At 38.7% G+C, this 22631-nt stretch overlaps 2 protein-coding genes across 5 annotated transcripts in view; one reads left to right on the forward strand and one right to left on the reverse strand.

Moving 5' to 3' along the window:
- uba7 (ubiquitin-like modifier activating enzyme 7) overlaps positions 1–6723 on the reverse strand; it is a 33754-nt gene extending 27031 nt beyond the window's left edge. Inside the window, exons 1-15 of one of the 2 annotated variants that reach the window (XM_085160858.1) lie at positions 6520–6723; positions 6211–6379; positions 5503–5637; positions 5203–5309; positions 5042–5132; positions 4650–4782; positions 4300–4397; positions 4069–4218; positions 3818–3982; positions 3560–3658; positions 3379–3459; positions 2815–2970; positions 2363–2528; positions 1786–1982; positions 1349–1413 (exon numbers count right to left, since the gene is read on the reverse strand). In XM_085160858.1, coding sequence (XP_085016984.1) covers positions 1349–1413; positions 1786–1982; positions 2363–2528; positions 2815–2970; positions 3379–3459; positions 3560–3658; positions 3818–3982; positions 4069–4218; positions 4300–4397; positions 4650–4782; positions 5042–5132; positions 5203–5309; positions 5503–5637; positions 6211–6379; positions 6520–6566 — 1859 coding nt within the window. In that variant the 5' untranslated portion in view covers positions 6567–6723. The remainder of the gene's footprint in view (positions 1–1348; positions 1414–1785; positions 1983–2362; positions 2529–2814; positions 2971–3378; positions 3460–3559; positions 3659–3817; positions 3983–4068; positions 4219–4299; positions 4398–4649; positions 4783–5041; positions 5133–5202; positions 5310–5502; positions 5638–6210; positions 6380–6519) is intronic. The other variant, XM_085160859.1, reaches the window with a different exon arrangement.
- Positions 6724–8944: 2221 nt separating this feature from the next.
- Positions 8945–21792, forward strand: LOC146518291 (macrophage-stimulating protein receptor-like). Of its 3 annotated transcripts, XM_085160289.1 has the most exons (21): positions 8945–9008; positions 9737–11017; positions 12471–12641; positions 12770–12889; positions 12991–13161; positions 13301–13467; positions 14315–14444; positions 14557–14693; positions 14794–14973; positions 15062–15161; positions 15278–15508; positions 15659–15805; positions 15904–16066; positions 16534–16626; positions 16870–17076; positions 17161–17241; positions 17339–17520; positions 17641–17750; positions 18556–18721; positions 18830–18966; positions 19287–21792. In XM_085160289.1, exons 2-21 carry the CDS (start codon positions 9821–9823, stop codon positions 19510–19512), a joined length of 4116 nt encoding a protein of 1371 aa, XP_085016415.1. In that variant the 5' UTR covers positions 8945–9008; positions 9737–9820; the 3' UTR covers positions 19513–21792. The 3 variants fall into 3 exon arrangements, with proteins under 3 accessions (XP_085016415.1, XP_085016414.1, XP_085016416.1); XM_085160288.1 differs by lacking the exon at positions 8945–9008 and having other exon boundaries at positions 9015–11017; XM_085160290.1 differs by lacking the exon at positions 8945–9008 and having other exon boundaries at positions 9015–11017; positions 16891–17076.
- Positions 21793–22631: the final 839 nt, after the last annotated feature.

The raw sequence follows: 22631 nt of genomic DNA on the forward strand, positions 1-22631 counted from the left end.
CTGAAAGTAAACTTTAAAAACAACACACGTGGCATGCATGACCTGCAACGTCAACCTGACTAAAGCCTTACTGGAAAACCCCCCAAAACTGTTTATACCTGTGTCACAGAAGAGAATGACTAAAAAAATCTTGTGAGTGTTGTCTTGAAAGTGACTCAAAGGGGGGATTTCTCTGAGTGTTTCGACTCATAGGCAGAAAAGACAGTGTTGAGCAAGTTTATCAGGTGCTGGTCAGTACAACTCTAAACCCACACATGGGTAGTTCTTGCGCCATTAATATGCGCTCGCTCAGGAAACAAAAAACATGCCTGAACAGGAACATGCATACTCATAGCTGTACACAGAACTGTATGGGTGTGGCAATATAACAGCAGCAACAAAAAAAAAGCTTCCTTTCCATAACCTCATGAACCATGACTTAATATTTGCTGGACTATGACATGTAGCTGATCTGTCTCATAAAAATGCCCAGAAAACTTTTCCAGGATTGCGCTAGAAGGAGGGCCGGGAAAAACTGGTTATCTTAGTAGACAAGCGCTCTTATCTCTAAAAAACTGTGCAATATGAAAAATTTGAATGGTTGTTTAAACTCACAAGCACCATTTTTGCTCTAGGCCCAGTTTTTGTTTCCATATAGAAACAAGAAAGAGAGTAAATGCTTTTACTGTCGTGGCAGATTAAGTTGAATCTCACTAAAACAAACAGAGACAAATCTCAAAACATGGCTGGATTAGGATGGCTCCGAGCCTCAGTACTCAGACACAGTTTCGACCTGGAAGCTTAAATCTGCCTTTGATGACACTTCGGTGTGTTATAATTAGGTCAATGCATTATGTAAAGCTTGATACAGTGGTTATTAATTTTTAAAGATTAGCCATGTACTTAAATCTTACAATTAAAATCCAGCAGATTCACTGATTCATCCATTTCACATCATATAGCACTCTTTCCTGTCATCTAATCTCTTTTTTAAAATTTGATGGATGGTTCCTAAACCACAAAGCCTCTAATTATCAAAGAATGCATCTATTATTAGTAGAAAACTGTGTTAGAGCTGCTGTGGATTATACATTACAGAGAGGAGACTTGGCAAGACAGACTGTTTATGTAATTTCTTACAAGGGCTTTACTGCTGAAAGCCAACCAAATGTTTTTCTGTTAATAAAACTAAATAACGAGCTTGAACCACTTCATTAGCTGTTTTGTAGGTGCGCTGGAATGCTTTGTAAGAAAGTGGAAAAGCATCGTAAAATGATCACGCTAAGTAACACCAGACTGGTGAAGACACCGTCTCGCTTTTGGCGCCAACACAGGAAAATCGCACGAGGATGGTATCATCGTATCTTACCTCACGAAGAAATTTACATTTTCAGGTGTCTGTTTGAACAGTCCTTCAAACTGGTCCCTCGCCCACTGAAACAATTACAAGACCAGATTAGTGAAAAAAGAATTAATAACACAATAAAAAAGACTTTATTTTGCAGAGCACTGTGCAAAAGAAAGTCTGCAGTCATTTCAAATGTTTTGGTCATTGTTATGTTTAACAGCTAATATGAATTTTAACAGCATTACCTCAGCAGGTCTTGGGTGGAGTCTGCATTGCACTGATTTTGGTGATACCCTGATTTTATCTAGCACTAGTGACACTTTTTAATATCACACAGAACAATCCCAGTTCTTTGTGCTAATTACTAAACTATATGCCAATATTACATCTGGTTTTAGATGCAATAAATTCCCATTACAACAAAAGTGAACACAAAGCTGGACAACTTGATTTTATACCTGCAATGTGTGCTCAATGCGGTGGGGGAAGTTCTTGAGAGTACACAGTGGTATAGCATTGCTAGAACTTGATTTAGCCGGTCCATAAGACTCCGTCAGGTGAGGAACCACCACCAGGGTGTGACCTTTGGTCCCTAGAGTGCCCCCCTCCAGCATTGGCTTCTGGTGTTGCACACAGCGTCCATCAAGATAGACTCCTGACCATCAAAAACAGTGGGTTAAAGCTTAGAAATGTACACGTACAGTCCTTATACTTACTGTAAATATAAACTGTGAATGTTTTTATATCATTTCTATAGACTGCAAAATAATTTTTATACTTGACATCTTATATGTAGACTGAAATACTGTATATAGGCTATAATAACATTTGTATAATTTGTTATTTTTACACCAATACCTCATTTTTTAAATACCCATACCCCATATTTTTACATCTCTTTTCTTATTCATAATTAGTCTTCTTTTGCACACCATGGGTATGTGGGTATGTCCCGAACCTATGGCAATATTAACAATACAGATGACTTTGACTTGTAATTTCATTTTATAATATAGTGACAGTAAGTGTCCTCACTGGCTTCCACGTTGTCAAGGGCTGCAGCCACTCCATCGAGGCCCATGAAGAAGCAGTAGTCGTATACTCCTTCACTGTCAGCATCCAGGCGATTCTGGTGCGCTGTGATTCTCATCTGTGGGTTTATGTCACACGCAGCTCTGGCTGCTACTTTTGATTTAGGTTTCTGCCAATTGACAAACGCACAAAAATGGAAAAGTTAGTCTGTGACATAACGTATGTGAACAAGAAAATGTATTAAAAACAAAATGATAATAAAGAGTTAATCAATTCAAGATGAATATCTAGCTTTGTTTTGATAGAGCCGCTTAGGAAACTAACTAAAACAAGCCATCTCAGGCTGTAATAATACCTTCATCACAAGCCTCTCCTGTAAGTAAGAGATGTGTTATGATACTTTTTTACATTTTTCACTACAGAATTGTGATACAATATACTGTGTGGCTTCTCACCCCGACATCATGAGTCCTGAACAGGAATTGGCGGTTCAAGTTGGATCTTTCTATTGAGTCCATGTCTGTTATGGTGATGTGTCCATCATCTCCTGCACCAAGCCCCATGAGGGCAAAGTTTTTAAGAAGCTCACAGCCGATAGCACCAGCTCCAACCTTGAAAATAACAGGAAAAAAATGAAATTGTCAGATGTGTTTTACAATGTTGCAGAAAGTCATTCATCTGTTGTTGCTCATCACTACATAGAGATTAGGCATTCAGTTGCTCTTGTACTTCCTGATGTCTTGCAGAGTTTGTGACAAAGATAAAAGAAATGCATACACTGTCTCCCTTAAAAATGTTAACCCAGCACAAAAGCACACTTTTAAAGGAAACAGGGAAAGTGCCAAATACTGTTAAAGAGCCCCTATACAAAGATGCCAGGAAATGCCACCTGAATCACAGCTTTTTCCTGAATGTGCCATCATTTACACCAGACAAGATCAAAGAAAAGCACACATGGAGTTTCTGCATTACAGTGCAGAGTGTGCCCTCTGTTGGACAAATATCAAATCAGTCCTCACCAGGAAATACTTCTGCCGTTGAAGCTTCTCCTGGAACGCGGAGCCAAACACAGCAATCTGTCCATCATACCTTGTGCCGTTCTATGAAAACGAGACAGATTAAATGCGCCTTAATGCTGTTTATATCAGTCAAATGGAGAGCTTGTTTGATAGCCCGGGAATCTATATTTTAAAGGTATACCATCGCAAATGAGCATTCTGTCGGCTGATCCTCAGGCAGGCACTCCAGTGCATCAAAATATAGCCACTGCTTAAGAGGTGTGAATTTCCTACTGCATGCCTGCAGGAATATTACAGAAGACACACAATACTTGGTCAACTCAGCTAAATACAAATGTTATTTATTATACAGTGTAAACAGTAATCGTTTATGATGAGTGAACCCCCCCTCCCCCCTCCCAAAAGATGAACATTTTCAGGCATTTTCTTCAGACCTCACCTTAATGACTTCCTGAGCAGCCAAGCCTCCTATGAAAGCATTGATGGGAGCCAAATCCCCCTGGGCTGTGTACGACAGGCTTTGTACTGTGACCTCATCTAGCTCTTTCAGTTGTGTGACTTCATTTAGCTCTCTCACTATGGTTAGCAGGTAATCTGCATCGGACTGTAGAAGCACCAACAAGTGAGTGGAAACAGTCCTGTAAATTGCTTTAATGGTTAAACTACAACACCGTAGCTGGATTTACAGACCTGGGACCAGAGACCAGGGAGTCGCTTTCCTTTCTTCACAAAGCTATGGAGTGCTTGGAAAGCCAAGTGCAGGGTCTGATGCCGAGATATTTTTCCAAAATCGTTCATTACCAGCAGATCATGGTCCTGTAAAGCCTCACTCAGTGGTTTCTGCAATTAAAATGAGATTATTTCATTAACAATGGATTTATTGTTTAAAAGCTAAAGTAGAAACAAAACGCTTGCACCTACAAAATTTAGCAGGACTGGCTGTTTAACCTCATTCACCACTCCACCCCGTTCATACTCAGAAAAGGCTGAAGTGTCACCAATGCTGAAGGAATACGGGCCTAATGATTGAGATGACAAATGACAAAGGTTATTATGGTAAATTGAAATTAAAAAAGTTAAAAGTAGATTTACTGAAAAATAATACAAACCCAATGCTGAAAATATAAAACTATAATGACTGCAGATGACTTACAGATAAAGAAGAAAAAGAAAAAATCTCTAATTGCATCAGATTTTTAGAGTAGTGATTGTCATAGAGGTTGAAAATGTCATGAAAAGAAAACTTGAGGAAAGAAATTGCCAACACTGACCCCGGACTTTAATTCCCACGGGGGCCATATTGTTTAGTTCTGTCATGCCTTGCACTTCAGAAAAAATAACTTTATCGCCATCGAAGAGTCCGTGCTTCTGGTCATCTGTGCAGATCACCACTCCAGGATTATCCTAAAATAAAGACATGCTAACTGTCAATTCTTAAGCCTGTTAAGTAAACCTATTTGCTACACTTCTTGGACAATCTGGTTCAAGGACTGTTGGTCATTAAAATGGTAAGAGTTTGAAAGCATATCTTGGATTCACTTAGGGTTCCTCTCATACGATCTGTTATACACATTACACAGAAATAAATGAAGTATGAGGATTTCGAAATGTATGGCTGGATCTGCAATTTAGCTTTAGCACAAAATAAAATGGAAAGTTTTACCTTAGAGATAGATTGTATCATCACTGATGCAGGCATCTCTCCATCCCGGTCCAAGGCCTCAAATTTCTCCCCAAAGTCACAGAACAGCTGACTGCAATTGAGAGTTTTCTCTTGATTGTTCCATAATGTTGATTTAGTACATGTTCGAGAGTTTATCTTACCCACAGAGTCCCTTGGTGTCTGCTACAATGAACTTAACTCCATGTGAATGACACAGCTCCCCAAAACGCTTCTGATCCTCCAATGAGGAGTCAGTGAGGACCACTACCTGTAAAAACATAGCACCCCTACTCAGAAAGGTGTTTTTTGCTTGATGTGCACTGTGATTTGGCCTTGATGAATTGAATATTAATTTAATGAAGGGCAGAAAGTTTCTCAATTCCAGAAATTAAAAAAAGAAGAAGATTATTTTAACCTTAGTGGACATCAGCACAGTATTGTTGGGAAAAATATTAAAATACCTGATATTGAAGAAGAAGGTTTTCATCTAGTGGTCCAGTATAGTGTTCCACAACCACATGCGGGTTTAAAACTGCCAACTGTTGTACGGAGCATGCAGCCCGGTTCTGACCAAGATGAGACTCCTTCAGGAAAAACTGTTGGGAACAATTAAAATTGAAGACAAAACAATGTCAACCCAAGGTCCACCTGCTTTATTACGTTTGACCATCCATCCATCTAGCCATCCGTTCTCTTCCACTCATCCCCCCATGACTCTGAATTGTATCAATGAAAGAAAATAAAGAAATGGATGACCATCATCAGTAAACTGAGTTTGCTCAGCAGTAATTCTGAGCAAGTTTTGCCTGTGTAAAGGCTCAAGAGTGAAAGAGAAATCTCAAAATGTATCAGGTGTTTCCCAGTGCATGATAAAGAAGGCGGGTGTCCTCACTCGAGAAAGGAAAAGCAAAACTAAATGTGCACAATCATTTGATCACTTAACATTGATATATTGAGGATTTATTTAATCATGGAATAATATCAGTGGCACAGTTTCATCCTAAAGTCTAATAACATTTGAAAAGAAAAACAGGTTTGAAAAAACAAAAATCCCATTACCAGGATCACAATCAGCTCGGTTTAGTAACCCTTCATCACACAGGCTTCCTAAAGTTTGTTGTATATTTATGTGTTTATGCAATCAGCTCAAACGCATCCCTCTTGGATACCTGAGATGACAGGTCGCTCCATGTTGTCATTCCTTCGTCCTGGACAGTGACATGTTTAACTCCGGACAGGACCACATTCTTGGCTATTTCTACTCCCAGACCTTTCATTCCTGCTATGAGGACCTTGGCTGAGCCCATTCGGTGCATCGCCTCGTGGCCCAGAACATAACTGTGCAGATTAAAGAACACACAGTGTCATAAGTCATTTAAAACAATTGAAATACCAGCAATCATTCATTTTTTTAGACGATACCGCCGGTCACTTTTTGGCAGGTGTGCACTTTTTGGCACAACATCGCTGGTACTTACAGTTGTCGGGAGTAGAATCCTTCATCAATTTCAGAGATTTCTGACATTTTATAAAAGCAGTTGACGGCAAATCTGAGAGAGCTTAGAGAAAGAACTGTCCAGTCAAAACCCGGAACTCTAAGTACACTGGTTGTGACAAAAAGAAAAAAACAAACGCAGCCGTTTTCAGGAAAGTATTTCAGTTTCGATTCAGTCTCTGCAAGGTCCCACTAAGAAACGCTTTCTGTAACCACTAGAGGGCGACTCGAAACTTTGTAACCTTTGTCTCTCTGTAACAGCTTAGTGTTGGGTAACAATAAAGGTTTCTCACTTTTTCATGTTTTCTCCTGCGAGTAGGGAAGTGCAGGTGAATTATTTATGATTCTCTGGTTGAATTTCTCTTTAGCTCTAGTTTCTCTGTGCTCACCTTAAATCTGAATATCAAATGTTTGTCTAAAAGCAGGATTTAATACATAAACGTTCACGTCCTTAATGAAACTCACAGAATCCCCTCATGCATCAATAAAATAATCTATAATCTATCTATAATCTCAGTCTAGCAGTCAAAGAAAAAAAAAAAACAACTGAATGTAGTACTGTATGTGTAGGATGGACCAAAAGTGACTCATTACTATCATCAGACAGAGAAATAAACAGACTACCAGGGTAACTATGGTGTGACTGGGGAACACACAAGATTAGCAAATAATAATTTTTAAAAAAGCTGTTAGGATGTCCAAATGTTTGAAGTTACAGATGAAATTCATAGACAACACAACATTTCAGATGGTACAGTTTCAAAAAAATGTGTTTATAACAATGACTTGGACACAAAATAACAAATTAATAATGTGAAAATACAGATGAAGTAAGTTATTCGGCCTATGTTCCGCTTCCAAAATGGTAGGTTTACTTTTATTTACTTTTAAGAACTGTTAATTATTATCTCACATGATACAAACATTTGTAATACTACTACTACTACTACTACTACTACTACTACTACTACTAATAATAATAATAAAAAAGTTTGAATACCCTTTCTTTAAACAGTCTTCTGGGGATTTAATATTCTTTCTTAGCTACAAAATAGATTTTTTTCCTTGTATGGGCCAAATCAAACTCTAAACTGCAGTGAGCTCTAAGTCTGTTTGCTTGGCCCATGTCTTATGAGTCAGGTTGTCAGATACACAGATGTAAGCTGAGGAGCAAACATGATGGCCTTACTACTATTGTTTTTGGCAGATTGTTTGATTAGTTTCTCACTCTGACTCAGTCCAGCAAGTCCTTGTGGAGTTAAAAAAAAAAAAAAGAAAGAAAGAAAAAAACTTCTTTTCTTTTTTTTTGCTCCTGCACTACCTCAGACTTTTTCTATGACATTAGGAGTAATGGTTGCTTTTGGATTTTTATGGTTTTAGGCCTGGAAGTGAAAGCCTGCTGAGTGACACTGCAGCATATGTTTACTTTGAACTTTGGATTCAGTAGTAGATGTTTAACTTCGGAGTATAAATCCACATTATAGCATTTCTGTTGGCACACTGATGACAGTGATGGTCATTGTGGCCTCAACTTTTACAGCCTCCATGTGCCATCATCCAGCAGAGCAAAGTTGAGGTTTTTCCATGTGTGTTTTATATCACTAATATATTTTTAGGTGATCTGTCTGGAGAATGGAATACAATAACTTCCTGGCTGCTGAGGAGAAACTGTTCCTCATCCAAAAGCAATGTATTTTTGGCAAATGTCCCTCAGGCACTGATATAAGCTACAGACTGCTTTCATAAGCCAAGATTTTTTCCACAAAAATTTAAGTCTGACTGGAAATATGTTTCAGGATGAAATATGACAAAGCTCTCTTGGAGAGGAAATTATGCGGATGGTCAAATTTCGCAACTACTTCATACTTTCTCGTTGCAGGCGCGGCTTGGTAGGGCAGAACCCACTTAGGGAATATCACAGTCCACAGTCAAGCGAGTCAGAATGATGATGGCATTTCCGGTCTTTAACAGTTTAAAAGAATTAAACATTGAATCATATTAGAAAACTTGTTTGAACGGGCAGTGTCATTCTCATTTTTACAGCATAAAAACAACACGAATTATCGTTTGTTTTGTAATAATAAACAAATGAATATTGGTCCAGACATTTAGATGTACCTTTATTTAGCAAACAGGGTTGATAAGATAATAATGGCACGATAATGGCAGGATTTAAGGATATTAATTTCCACAGTATTTCTTTTTTCAATGAAATTTGACTTATAATTTATTCAGATCTCCCGTCGATACAGTACCATACAACTTTAAAAATGCAAATCTCTCTCTAGGTCTGATGACCTAAATTTTTTTTTAAAAATCACCCTTTAGACACAAGACCGCTGGCCTGGAATGCTTTTATTGTGAAGGGTTAGTAACTTCCTGTTTTGTTTTGTTTATTTTGACGTGAAGTCTTAAAGGAATCGGGGAATTCAGTCCCAGTGTAAACTCATAGAGGTATTCAGTCGCTGTCAGGTGAGTGGAACTTCACTAGCACACGTATCTCTGAGGGATTCAAATTTGTTAAAGAAGTTGTTAAAGATTTTTTAAATTTTATTGGTTCCGGAGAACTTTCAGCTATTGGTCCATGTTAATGATTCCTATCCAAACAGTTCGAGTTAATACAAATGATTCTAACTGTAGTAGTATCATGGTTTTCATTAGGAGTAATGTCATATAGTAATATGAAATTTACAGTAACGTAGTCCTATATAAGCCTCCATGACCGTTTTGCACTGATAATAACTATTACTTTTGTGTATTTGACACATGTAATGTAGTTGTTACTCTGTATGTATTTTGTGTAGTTTTGGTGGGCTGAACGCTCCCATGGTTACTCCACATGTTACAACGCGTTGTTTCTTGTCCGCTTTAGATTGTATCGTTATCCTCGCAAATTCTTGTTGGGTTTTACATGCCGTGGCTGCGTATATTAGGTAATACTACCTTTTAAAATGAGGCATTTAAGAGGATAAGGTAAGGAAATGAAGATAAGGAAATGCTTAATCAAGAGCCTCAAAAAGAAAAAGAAAAAAAGCAGCTGATACTTTCCTCCTTCCTCAGTTCTCCAGCTGTGTCTCAGATTAAGTAAGCTGTAAAATGTTTACAGTATGAAGTGGAGAATCTCGGCTGAATGTCAGAATCCAGTGGTACAGCTCCCTGTCTGGTAAATCTCAACATTCCTTCTCTGCTTTTTCTTGCAGAGCTCCCGCTGGTTCTCCAGAATGTTTACTTTGAGAAAACTGTCTTACAGGTAGCATTTATTCACAGCAGACCATAAAGTGGAAATGGTCAGTTTGACTGCCTTGTTGACAGTATGGATATGGATGCAATCACAAACTGCCTTGGGGCAGCACACGTGTCCTTCTACACCTCAGAGTTCCATAGATTTCACTGTAAAATATTCCCTCCCCCACTTCCAAACCCAGAAACCAATACAGAACATTGCAGTGAACCAGGATAATGAACAGGTTTACATTGGATATCAGAATGCGGTAGTGGGAGTCAACAGTTCTATGAATAAAATATGGGAGGTGAAAACTGGACCTATAGGCAGTCCTGATTGTGAAACCTGTCTGGCATGCGATGTAGAAGTTAAACTTGAGGACCCAGTGGATACAGACAACGAGATTCTGCTTTTGGATCCTGATCTAAATCTAGTTCCATACTTGTACATTTGTGGAAGTACTCGGTATGGGATCTGTTACTTTACTGACATTACCCTTGAAGCTCCTGCACCTCAATGTTTATACACAAAAGAAAGGAACTCTCCAACCTACTGTCGTGACTGTGTGGCCAGCCCATTTGGTACCAAGGCCATGATCGCTGAAGATGGGCAGACATCATACTTCTTTGTTGCAGCCTCTGTCAATGACAGAATAACACAGACGTACCCAAGGAGGTCATTATCAGTGCTGAGGCCACTTTCAACTGAAGATGGCTTTGAGATGGTCACAAACGTGACAGTGCTTCCTGGACTACGTGACTCTTACAGCATTAACTACATCTACAGTTTCTCTGCCAAGGATTATGTCTACTTTCTTTCCTTGCAAAGGGAAAATCCCTACAAAAACGATTCACCTTTTCAGACTCGTCTGGGACGACTGTCTATTTCTAATCCAGAGATGTGGATGTACAGAGAGCTTATTTTGGAGTGTCGGTACGAGCCAAAGCGCAGGAGAAGAAGGAGAGGGGCTTTCAAGGGTACTGTTTATAATGGATTACAGGCAGCACATTTCGGGCAAGTCGGGAAGGACTTGGCTGATGAGCTGAGGGTAGCTGAGGGAGAAAATGTTTTGTATGGGGTGTTCGCGGAGGTAAACAAGCATGGCCAGCCTCAGAAGAACTCAGCCCTCTGTGCGTTACCTTTAACTAAAATAAACCAAGAAATCGAGGCTGGTGAGGAGGCCTGCTGTAAGTCAAGTACAGAGCAGCTATCCAGAGGTCTCTGCCACTTCCAGCCATGTGAGAACTGCCCACATGAAGTGAGTAACTCTTTTTCATGCTCGAGTGTCATCAGAATGTCACTATATGCCCATACAGAAAATGGTCTGTCCAGACAAGCATTGTGAGCAAAGTGGTTTACAGTACAGTATTATTATTTTCTTGAGCAATAAAGGATTGTAAATTCAAAGTAAAACTAAAGTTAGTCCATAAATCTTGAAAATTAAAATGATGTTTGCCTGCGGTAAATCTGGTGAAGGTGAGTGTGTGAGCGAGAGAGAGAACAGGGAGGGGTGGATGAGTCACTGGTGTGACCTGCATGTTGCGACACCATTACTCTGTTCTGTTTCAGTCACTGCTCAGTAAGTTTCAGTCTTTCTCAATGAAAAGGTGTGAACTGTTTGTAGTACAAGGCTTTGGTATAAAAACAGTTGCGGTTTCTTTTCATTTTAAAACAAATAACTGAGAGGACACAAACTGCCTCAGGGCAGCCCACATGTCCTTCCAGTCCTAGCAGGTTAGTGGATTTCACTGTGGAATATTTCCTCCCCAACTTCCAAATACACAAACCAATACAGAAGAGAAAGGTACTGGACGGTAAAGGCAGGTTCAGCCTTATAAGAACATGCACACCTCTCTCTTGAAACACCTTGAATGTAGCTATGGTTCCTCACGTCAAAATAAAATAAAGGTGTGGTCTTTCCTTTTATGGCGCTCAGTCTGTGTCCTTTGAGCTCCCACAGGCATGTACACCTACGGGAATGTGTGCCAGGAAACACAAGCTATAAATCCTGCTGATAAAAATGTGGAATTTCAAGGGGAGGGTCAGTGTTGGACTGTACTCATCTCTATTTGAGTAGGAAATAGGATGAATATGAAAGAAGTGAGGGGCAAGGAGGAAGAAAATCAGTCAGAAAATATTAGTTAAAAGAGTCATGAAGCTGTCTTTAGAATCCCAGATTTTTACTTATTGAATCTGGTGTGTTCAATACAGTGAACTGTATTTCTATTTAAGCATTAAAGTCTGAGAAGCTCAAATGGTGTGAAAATTGGACATTGAAGTGAGAACTCAAATATGGGCATGCTGGAGCAGGTCAGCTTAATTAACTCACCAGTCTTGCAAATCCTGCTTTTTTTCTGGACCTTTTTTTTTAAACCAGTCTAACTCATGTTTTGCACGCCCACCATGCAAATGTTTAGTTTCAGCAGAAGACAGAAACTACTCTGAGAAACAGTCACCAAGTCAACAAAGCTGAGGTCATTGCTGTTTTATGACTTTCCACTCACGGCTTGTTACCATGGCTGGAGGAAACTGCAGCACTTCCTCTATAAATGAATAACATTAAGAATTTTTTTCTATCCCTTTTTCTTGTCACACAAACACGTCTTCATGTACTTATTCTAGAATGAGCCCAGTGCTGATAGAGGCAGATATGCTGAAGATGAAACTCCTTGAGCTGTCCATGTGTAAATGTGTTTTTTCTGCTTGTACAGAACTCTGATAGCAGATGCACTGATAAGCCCACTCTGGTGTCAAAGCCATACTACAGAATCGATCTCTTCAACAGCGAGATGAGAAATGTACTGTTTACTTCAGTTCTGGTGAACACGATTGGGACTCATACGGTGGGCCATTTTGGCACGTCAGATGGGAGGATACTCCAGGTAACAACATGGTGTTGGGCTAGAGAGTACGCTGAAGTTGGAATGCATTATAAAGTACTGAATGTAGATGTTTTTGCTATGATTTCCATGAATCCTCGCGACATTACCTCTCTGTTTCACATGTTTAGGTGATTTTAAGTTCCTATAACCATATTATTTTTGCCAACTATTCACTGGGAGAGACTGCAGTGTTGAGGAACGCAGCTGTGTACTCTGAGGATTCACTTCTCTTTGTGGTTGGAAATAAGGTAACACTCATAATACCTGCCACAGGTACTGCTTATCTCTTGATGAATTTTCTCTTGTATGTCTTTTATAACACCCTCATCTTACTCTCTCCACGATCAAGATGTTCAGGGTGCCCTCTACAGGACCAGGGTGTGCACATTTTAAGACGTGCCCCATGTGTTTGAATGCTCCGTCTTTCATGAACTGTGGCTGGTGTTCGGGAATCTGCTCAAGGCAGGAGGAGTGTAGCTCACAGTGGAACAAAAAGTCTTGCGGACCTATCATAACAGAGGTAGATCTGTCACTCTGTGTAACCCTGTGATAAGCCATTGCATGGTTAAACAAAATGAGTCATAAAGTTCCTCCAGTCACACTGATTATACATACACATAATTAGCTACTGATTTATGGTGGTAATTTTATTTTTCCAGTTTTTTCCTAAAATGGTCCCCGCTGGTGGTGTGACTGAAATGACGCTGTGTGGATCAGAATTTCAGTCTGCTCTGCGACCGCCCATCATCAGCGGCAAAACCCACATCGTTACTGTGGGCTCAGGGACCGTGTGTGGTGTCCTGCCTGAAAAGAGCAATAGTAGCAGGTGAGTAGTTCAATCCCACGTGTGCTCCATTTCCTCGTGTTGGAAGTGCTGCTCAATGTGCTGCTCAGACTTAATTAAAAAATGATGGTATTGAGCTTTTTATTGGTTATATAACTGATGTATTAATTCAGACATATAAACTTCTGTTCTTAACATCTCAGTGACATCTTTGGTCAATTTTTTGTGCAAAACAATAATTTGGGGCTTATTGGCTCAGAGGAGGCAGGGAAAAGATTATTGGACAAGAATAACTATAACAGAGTTGAGACTGACAGCGTAGTGATGTCAAGAACAGAAAAGCAACACCCAGGAAAGCAGGCAGATGAGTGATTACAGTTCGTCCTTATTGAATTTAGTTGACCTCTTGGGTCTCAGAGTACAGGCTTATTTTTTTTCCTAGAGTTTCCAACAGTAGAGTAGAAGGTAGAGCCTTGAGCTATTAGGCCTGCTCCTGTGGAATCAGCAGTTCTAGTTTGGTTTCAGGAGGCAGATTAGATATATAAGTTTTCCTAAATGAGTCTGTGAAGGTTCTCAGTCATCCAGGTCATCGTAGTCTAAGGAGCTTGGAAAGAAAAGCGTCTGGACTTCTTAGAGTTGCTCGAAGACGTTTCACCTCTCATGCGAGAATCTTCTTCAGTTCTAAGGTCAAATGGTGGAGAGTCCCAGATTTAAACCCAGTGGAAGTGTCCCCCCAAAGAGGGGGGAAACTTTCCAAAACACTCACTCCTCTCACATGATTTGTCTTTTATTTTGTTAGTTGTTTGTCATCCCTTTATGGGAAACATCAGATGGCTCATATTCTCTCATAGAACTAACAGACATGCCATTCCCTGTGTCTCTAATGCAGACTGGTGTGCAAAATCAAGGAAGAGACACCAAACCAGGGACTCAACATCACTCTGGAAGTGAATGAGGGAGAGGTGGAGGGCATTTTCTCAGTTGAAGGCACAGCTCAGATTTCTGGCTTGTCATTTGTGGTGAGATCAATTTTTAAATGGCACCACCCATTCTGTTTTCTAATTATCAGAAATAATTTCTGTAATGCATTTTGGAATCACGATGTGATTTACTTTGTGTGTTTCTTATTAGACACCCAGCATAACAGAAATCAAGCCTGATTACGGGCCCTTGTTTGGAGGAACAGTGGTCACATTAACAGGCAGATATCTTAACACAGGAGTAACAAGAAATGTCAAAATTGGAGATAAAAGCTGCACCATTCAAAAGTGAGTAACGTAGATGCTACAACACATTGGTTTTGCTGTGCATTTAAGCAGGTAGCCTTAGTTACGTATAGTTGGTTATTTGAATTTCTATTGCTTGCAGTGTTTCTGAAGGAAAGGGGACTTTGTCTTCAATCGTCTGCCACACAGAAGCTGCTGAAGCTGTTGGGGAACTACCTGTGAAAGTCATTATTGACAGCCTTCAAGTGAATGACACTAAGATGTTTTCCTACAAGAATAATCCTGTTATAAACTCTGTGTTTCCGAATTGCAGTTTCCAAAGGTATGACACTAAACTGGTCTAACTAATAGGCTTACCACCAAGTTCCTCATCAAAACTAGCAGGTATGCTAATTTATATTGCCTTACAGAGGCTCCAAGCTGGTGATAGAAGGTCAGAATCTTGATGTCGCTAACAAAATTGTGGTTGAGTACACTCTGAAATTTCACTTCAGTGAGCGTCTTCAACGGGTAAGTAAGGTTTTGTAAAACCTTACTGGGATTTTTTACTAATGCAGTTACATTTTTCAGTTAATTAATTTTAACTTGATTGCAAACAGCATATTATTTTTTTTGTTTTACCTCAGGATTGCAGTGGCACAAGAAATGCCACACACATGGAGTGCTGGGTTCCTGCTTTTCCAGAACAAATTCCAGATACCATTTTTAAAACTGGAGCGCTTTCTATTCACATAGATGGGGAAAATGACGTCTGGAAAAGTAACTTTTCCTACTACCCTAATGCCCAAGTCATTCCCTTTGAAAATGATGACAGTATATTACGTCTAAAACCAGGAGAGGACGAGGTTTCACTGCATGTATGTTCACACACTCATGTGCAGTTTTTCCCACTCTGTCATTTGTTTGGCTGTTTGTACAAAAACCTCAGGAACAGTAGTTGCAGTCTTCACAAGACAACAATTACTACTTGTGTTTTAATATTTAAACCCTTTTTCAATTTGTAACAGCATAAAAAATTGGATGCAGTACAAACATGTATGAAGATCACAATGACCATTGGTGATGTGGTCTGCAAAGCGCAGGTTTTGCAAAATGAGCTGACCTGCAGGATTCCTAAAGGCCTGGTTGTTCCCAGCAACGGGCTGCCTGTTAGGGTAAGAATCATCTGTTTAAGCCATCCTAAATCACTTATGGAGATTCCTATTTAAGTAAATGTATTTAACAAGAGGGATCATATTTTCCACTGCTGCAGGTGTTTGTGAACCATGACGTTTATGATATGGGTACAGTGCTCTTTGATGACAGCTTCAAAAACAATGCGATTGCAGGCATTGTCCTGGGCATCCTTGCCGCACTGGTAGTAGGAGCTGCCCTTGCATTAATTGTTATGATTAATTTCAGGAAAAAAAAGAGAGGTGAGAAAGACTTTGCTATTTCATGATGCATTTCAATAAACTGACATACTTTACTAAGCAATCTTGCAACAAATTTTAATTACATGCATCTCTCAGTCGTTCTTAGCTGACCTTCGGCTGCTAACTGGTGCTTCACACATTATCCTCAGTGGATTCTTCCCTTGTGTCATTCACAATTTAGTAAAAAAAAAAAAAAAAAAATATATATATATATATATATATATATATATATATATAAAGCTCTACATGACCAAGCTCATGACATAAGGTTTCAGCTAATCCACTGAGATCATATTCTAGCAGGTGGCATGAAGCACCTTGTAACTGTGTATTCTAAAAACTGTTATAAAAATGACCATGCTATTGCTTTAAATTTATATGCACACCTTCAGAATGTATTTTGTCCTGTCTATCTCTATGATTTTTCTTTGTCAATTGATTTTCATTGATTGAATTCACCCCTCCAGCCACCATAGAGAATCGCTTATCAGCGATGATGTCACACAATCTACGCCTGAGCAACAATAATTCTTCTTCTCCAACAGATGACTACAGACAGGGTGAGAGATTCAAGCCATGAACTGATTCAGTTTAATGTGCCAAAGAACAACCTGACTAATAAAGTTATTTAGGAACATTATTATTATTGAGGAACATTATCAACTTGAGCATAGATAATCTTTTTATTTATTTTTTATCCCAGTCCATTAAATACTTTCATGCTTTTCATTCTTCGCATGTACTCAGATTTTATCAGTTATTTATTTGCCTGTTTATGTTTTTTCTCTAATGCATTACAATAGATCTTTACTATCAAACTTCAGGTTCAGCAGGACTGGCTTTCCAGGGTTTATTGTACAGTGCCAGCTCTGATCATCTGTCTGTTCCATTGATGCCACGAGACAATATCTCAATGATTAGCCTGAATTCCAATCTTCTTGAAGAGGTCAAAGATGTGCTAATCCCACCTGAGATGCTCTCAATTGAGGATAGTCAGATTATTGGCAAAGGTGAACCTCAGTATTGTACAATTGTTATTACGAGTTTGCCAATTTAGCACAGAATTCCTATAAGGCAATTTTCTTCTAATATAGGTCACTTTGGGACAGTTTATCATGGATACCTGTTAGACAGCAACAAGAAAGAAATCCACTGTGCTATTAAATCATTGAATAGTAAGTGAATATCAGTTTATTTCATAAAAGAAATTGGTGTTTTGTGAGCTGCTGGCTGGTAGATTAAAGTATTTTATTATATGTCTTTTATTAACAGGGATAACAGATTTCCGGGAAGTAGACCAGTTCCTCAGAGAGGGGATCATTATGAAAGGCTTTAACCACCCTAACATACTGTCACTGCTGGGTATCATGCTGCCCAAAGAAGGGCTCCCCCTGGTGGTTCTGCCATATATGAAGCATGGAGATCTGCGCCATTTCATCCGTTCTAAGAACAGGGTAAATTAAACTGTGGGGACTGTGAAGATGCTCTATTCACGCCATTACAAGTTTTAGCATTTCAGAACATGTCCTTAGATCTCTTTTTTTTTGTTTTTACAAACTCTTTGTCCTTTACAGAATCCAACAGTGAAAGACCTGATTGGGTTTGGTCTTCAGGTTGCCAGGGGAATGGAGTACTTAGCCCAAAAGAAATTTGTTCACAGAGACCTGGCTGCGCGTAACTGCATGTGAGTGTGACTCATGCACTGATTACTGGCTTTGATATGAAAGACTTTGACTCACTACAAGAAAACTTATTTGTTGTTGCCCATAAGGGGAAATAATTCTGCAGTTTTAGCTGTTTTAAATTTGTGAACACATTGTTGTAGTCAGTTGTATATAGCAAAATGAAATTATTTCATGAAAATAATTTGATGTTCATTACAAAGCTTGTTAATAAATTCATCAGCTTTCAGGCATCTTTTAAAATTATTAGTTATTTTCTGCAATGTTAAAAAAAAGTATTAGATAAAAGTGACAAATGTACATTAACATGATTTTGAAAAAAAAAAATCATTTTCATTTTAGATTCTTTTTTCTACATGAAAGATAGTTTAGATCAGAGGTCCCCAACCTTTTTTGCATCACAGACCAGTTTATGTACCAGCCTTTAAGGTGTTGCAGATGAATACAACAAAATAAAACAAGTACCGATACCAAAAAAGGGAAATTTATTCATAACACACGGGAAAAATAAAATAAATAATAAAAAACACTAAAAAGCCCAAAAACCATAAATTTCACACCCGAGCCTCAACTCTCGCGGCCTGGTACCAAACGACTCACAGACCGGCCTGGGGGTTGGGACCGCTGGTTTAGATGTTAAACACATAGCTTACTCAACGTGTATAAGCTTACACCATTAGATCTCATCATAGAGAACATGATTGATATTCAATGACACTCGTTGTACACGTGCTAGTCTACATGTTAGAAATGTAAAGTAGAAATATGTTATTTGAAGTCCATTCTTAAGATGTTTTGTCTTGACAGGCTGGATGAAAACTTCACAGTAAAGGTTGCTGACTTTGGTATGGCAAGAGACGTCTATGCCAAGGAGTACTACAGCATTCAAGATCACAAAAGGGTGAAGCTCCCTGTAAAGTGGATGGCCATCGAAAGCCTGCAAACACAGAAGTTCACAACCAAGTCTGATGTTGTAAGTGTGCCTAATTAATCAAGCCAATGAAGATCATTTTAAATCAATCACTCAACCAATCAATCAATCTATATACATACAATATATTATTCTTTATCTGTTTCACAGTGGTCATATGGCATCTTACTGTGGGAGCTGTTAACCAGAGGTGCTAGCCCGTATCCAGAGGTGGACCCCTATGACATCACGCAGTACTTGTTGAAGGGACGTCGGCTTCTGCAGCCACAGTATTGCCCAGACACCCTGTAAGAATTAGCACCCTTTCACTATCTCGTAGCATATGGGTATTATTAGATAAGATAACTCTTTATTGTCATTGCACAGTCATACATAGTACAATAGTGCAATGAAATTGGAAAACTGTCCTACGTCGGCATTATGTGACGTTGATGTCTTTAGTGGCCTCAATTCCACCCTGCATACCTCTAAATCGCAGGGATTTAATCCTATGTTACTTTGTATTTGAGAAAAAGCAATGGCCGTTATTCAGTAGTGTCTTCACCTGCTTACTCTTTTACTTACTCAGCTTTTCATTCAATAATTTACGCAATTATTCATTCCACAGCTATGTAATCATGCTGGCGTGTTGGGACCCGGAGCCCGAGTGTAGACCTACCTTCCATAGCTTGGCTACCGAAGTGCAGCGCATCCTGTCCAATCTGAAAGGAGAGCACTACATCAGTTTGAAGGTTACCTACGTCAACTTAGACCAGCCAAGGCCTTACCCCTCCCTAGTTGGAAGTGAAGCCACAACCTCAGACTTGGACACAGACTCTGATGGTGCCAGCTGAAGGTGCAATGACACAAAGCTCTTTGGCAGGCTCACGGCATCCAGAGTTGGAAAACATACAAGAGAGAAGGACAGCTTATAAAAATTTTTATGTGTATAAACCCAAGCACGCTGAACATTTCACTACTGATTTATTTGACACTGTAGGCATTATAAACGCTAACTTGAGGGAATAAACCCCACTGGAAGATTCATACTGGTTACTAAATTTTTTTTGTGACAAAATAGAAGCAGCATGCTGACTTATTTTCTATAACACGAGTGTGAATGAGACAAAATGAATGTAAAATAGAGCCTTGTTCTTAGACTTGCAGAACAGGGTTGAGTGGTACGTACATGGTGTTATTCACACATATAGTACGTGTCTCTAAATGTCACTAAATCAGTACCTTAAACTTTGGGGACATATGAACAGTGACTTGTGCTCAGGGTTAATAGTTTTTGCACCACAATTGTCTTGCCATATGGGCTAACTTAAATTGTTTTTAATGTCTGTAGCATGTAGATTTAAAAAGAATAGATGTGTGCATCTTACATCACACATGTAAAATGACTCAGTCGACACAAATTTGGAGCCGCTGATGCAAAAAAAGCTCTGGCCCCAGAGTTATGAAAGTGAGCTTTTTGTCCTGTGTAGAAACACATCCATGCTTGTAATTATCACTAGAGGGCAACAAATGCCTTATTCTGAAGAAAACTTGAGTTGCTGGTGCAGTGATGTTCTGCACTACAGCAGTCGTCTCCACACAAAGGTGCCGCACAATCGGTACAACTATATTTAACTAAACCTCAGAGAACCAGAGTCACAGTTTCACTGAGTGAATGTAACACATTACGGTCTTTTCATTTCAATCAGCAAAATGTAACCTGCAAAGCATTTTGATGAATTTCTGTGCCTTTTGCTTTTAATTAAAATAATCTCCATAGTACATAGGACATTTGAAGGTCATTTATTATATGGGCACTGATTTTAATCTTCTATACTGACGCTGTAATGTGGTTTCAAACTGATAGTTTATTTTCACAGACTAGCTTTCCACCAAGAGCAATGAATTCAGTTCAAAGATAGTTGAGTTTTGTTATTGCTATTTATTTTTGTTGAATCAAAGACCGATCTGATCTTTTCAGTAGCTTCCACAGTCAAGCGGGGCTTTATACAAAATGCTTGATTCCATATAATCTTCTCCAAAAAGACTTATTGTGAATAAACAGTGTGAAAAAACCTACAGCAGATGGGCAAACAGGAACATTCCAGCTTTTTAAAAAATCAATTTAAAATTTTATTCGGAGCACCGCAGCAAGTACAAAAGTTCTTCATGAAAGGGGATCGTCAAAGCCAAAGATGAAAATGATGCTGAGTGCATTGACACAGGTCTGAGGCAGTGCAGCGCTTGTTCTCTGCCAGGTAGATGAGAGGAAAAACACAAAACTGTTTGAGGTCTGAATAATGTTAGCTCAACCAGAGTGAAAACTGCATGCCTCTACCTAATCTGTGTATCTAGCATTTGTAATACTCTATGAATAATTTATGGATCTAAAAAAAGATTTTCTTTTTCCATCCCTTGCCTTTAGGTACTGTAAAGGTGGTAGCAATAATGACAAGCTCTGGTTACACTCAGGTCCAGATTTTGGGAAAAAAAAAATCTAATGAGCTGGCCTAAAGACTAAAGAGAATCTGTTTTTTCCCCCATGAACATTGTGTAAGATGTCTTTATTTAAGTCATGTTGAAGCATGCATAGGATCTATTTTGTTTGTATGCTACTAATGACCTACAGGAATTTAAAAAAAATGGTTTTGTTGTCAACCTTTTTTATTCAGATCATTTTAAAAATGTATTTTTAGACAGTATGTGATGAGCACGAGCTCATGCAGCAAGCACTCTAAGCTTCAACTCAATGATCCTAAAGCAATAGAAAGACACAGCACGTAGCTTAACTGTTCCTCAGACTCAGAGTTAAGCTTTTTTAGAAAGTGCTATAAACCATCAGTCTTTACAAAAATATATATTTGTGACATAGCATGGATTTTAAATAAAAAGTGAAATCAATTTGGGGAATGAAAAAGTTGTTTTTTTTTACATTGTTTTTCTTATGATATGGAAATCAGAGTGATTTTTTTCTTCTCCTGTGACAATATTTCTCTTTGCGTTTTGATTTTAGCAGACATGCTGAGCAACTGTCAGGTTTGGCACTACAAAAAGACACTATAAATGTGAAGTATGTTGTAAAAAGTGACTATGTGTGAATAAACAGATGTCTTAATGGACTTCAGTTGAAGCCACAGTTGACTCATTTGTTGCTTACTGAAACTAAAGAAACTGATGACCGGCACTACCACATCTACATAGCTTAAAATGGGTTGCCCTGTGATCTGTTACTGAATTTTGTGTAATTGGTGGCCTTGCAGAAGGATTTTAAATAAAATGCTCCAAATATTTCTGAGATTGATGTTGATGTTCCTCAGACACATAATCCCATAATCCAAATTATGCAACGTGAATGTATTTTCTTTAGAACGTACCCATGTTTGTTTGTTTTTCACACACACACACACACACACACACACACGAACAAAGTAATCTAATACATATCTGACTTACTTTTCAAATCAGATATACTAAACATCAGGGAAACATCTGTTTCCTGATGTCATAATAACTTTGAAATTGAAATGAATGCTGTTTGCAACCAGCAACTCATCAAATGTAAATGTAAACGTGGCATTAGTCCATACCAGTTTAAGCCTGAGGACAGAACAATAGCAGACATTGGTATTTTTTTCCAACAGGAGCTTCGTGATGCATGCTCAGCCATCCAGGTAAGTAGATGTCAAAAAGTTGTGGATGTTATGTTTTGATTTTCTCCAACCTTATAAACAGTAAATATAGTACATGTAGTACGTATAATACACATTAATAATTAGGAGGAAAAGAAGTTAAATGATGGAGGGGCAATCATTAACAAATATTATTGTATAACTAACAATACAATTTCAAAGCAACCCTCAGCATAAGCACATCATTTCAGCTGGTCTGTTTATTCAGAACCACTAAATACTGAATGTTCCTCCTCTTTGCACACACAGACACACAAACACCTTCCTATCCAAACCCACAGTGA

Source organism: Neolamprologus multifasciatus, chromosome 5, assembly GCF_963576455.1.
Source record: "Neolamprologus multifasciatus chromosome 5, fNeoMul1.2, whole genome shotgun sequence".
Taxonomy (NCBI): domain Eukaryota; kingdom Metazoa; phylum Chordata; class Actinopteri; order Cichliformes; family Cichlidae; genus Neolamprologus; species Neolamprologus multifasciatus.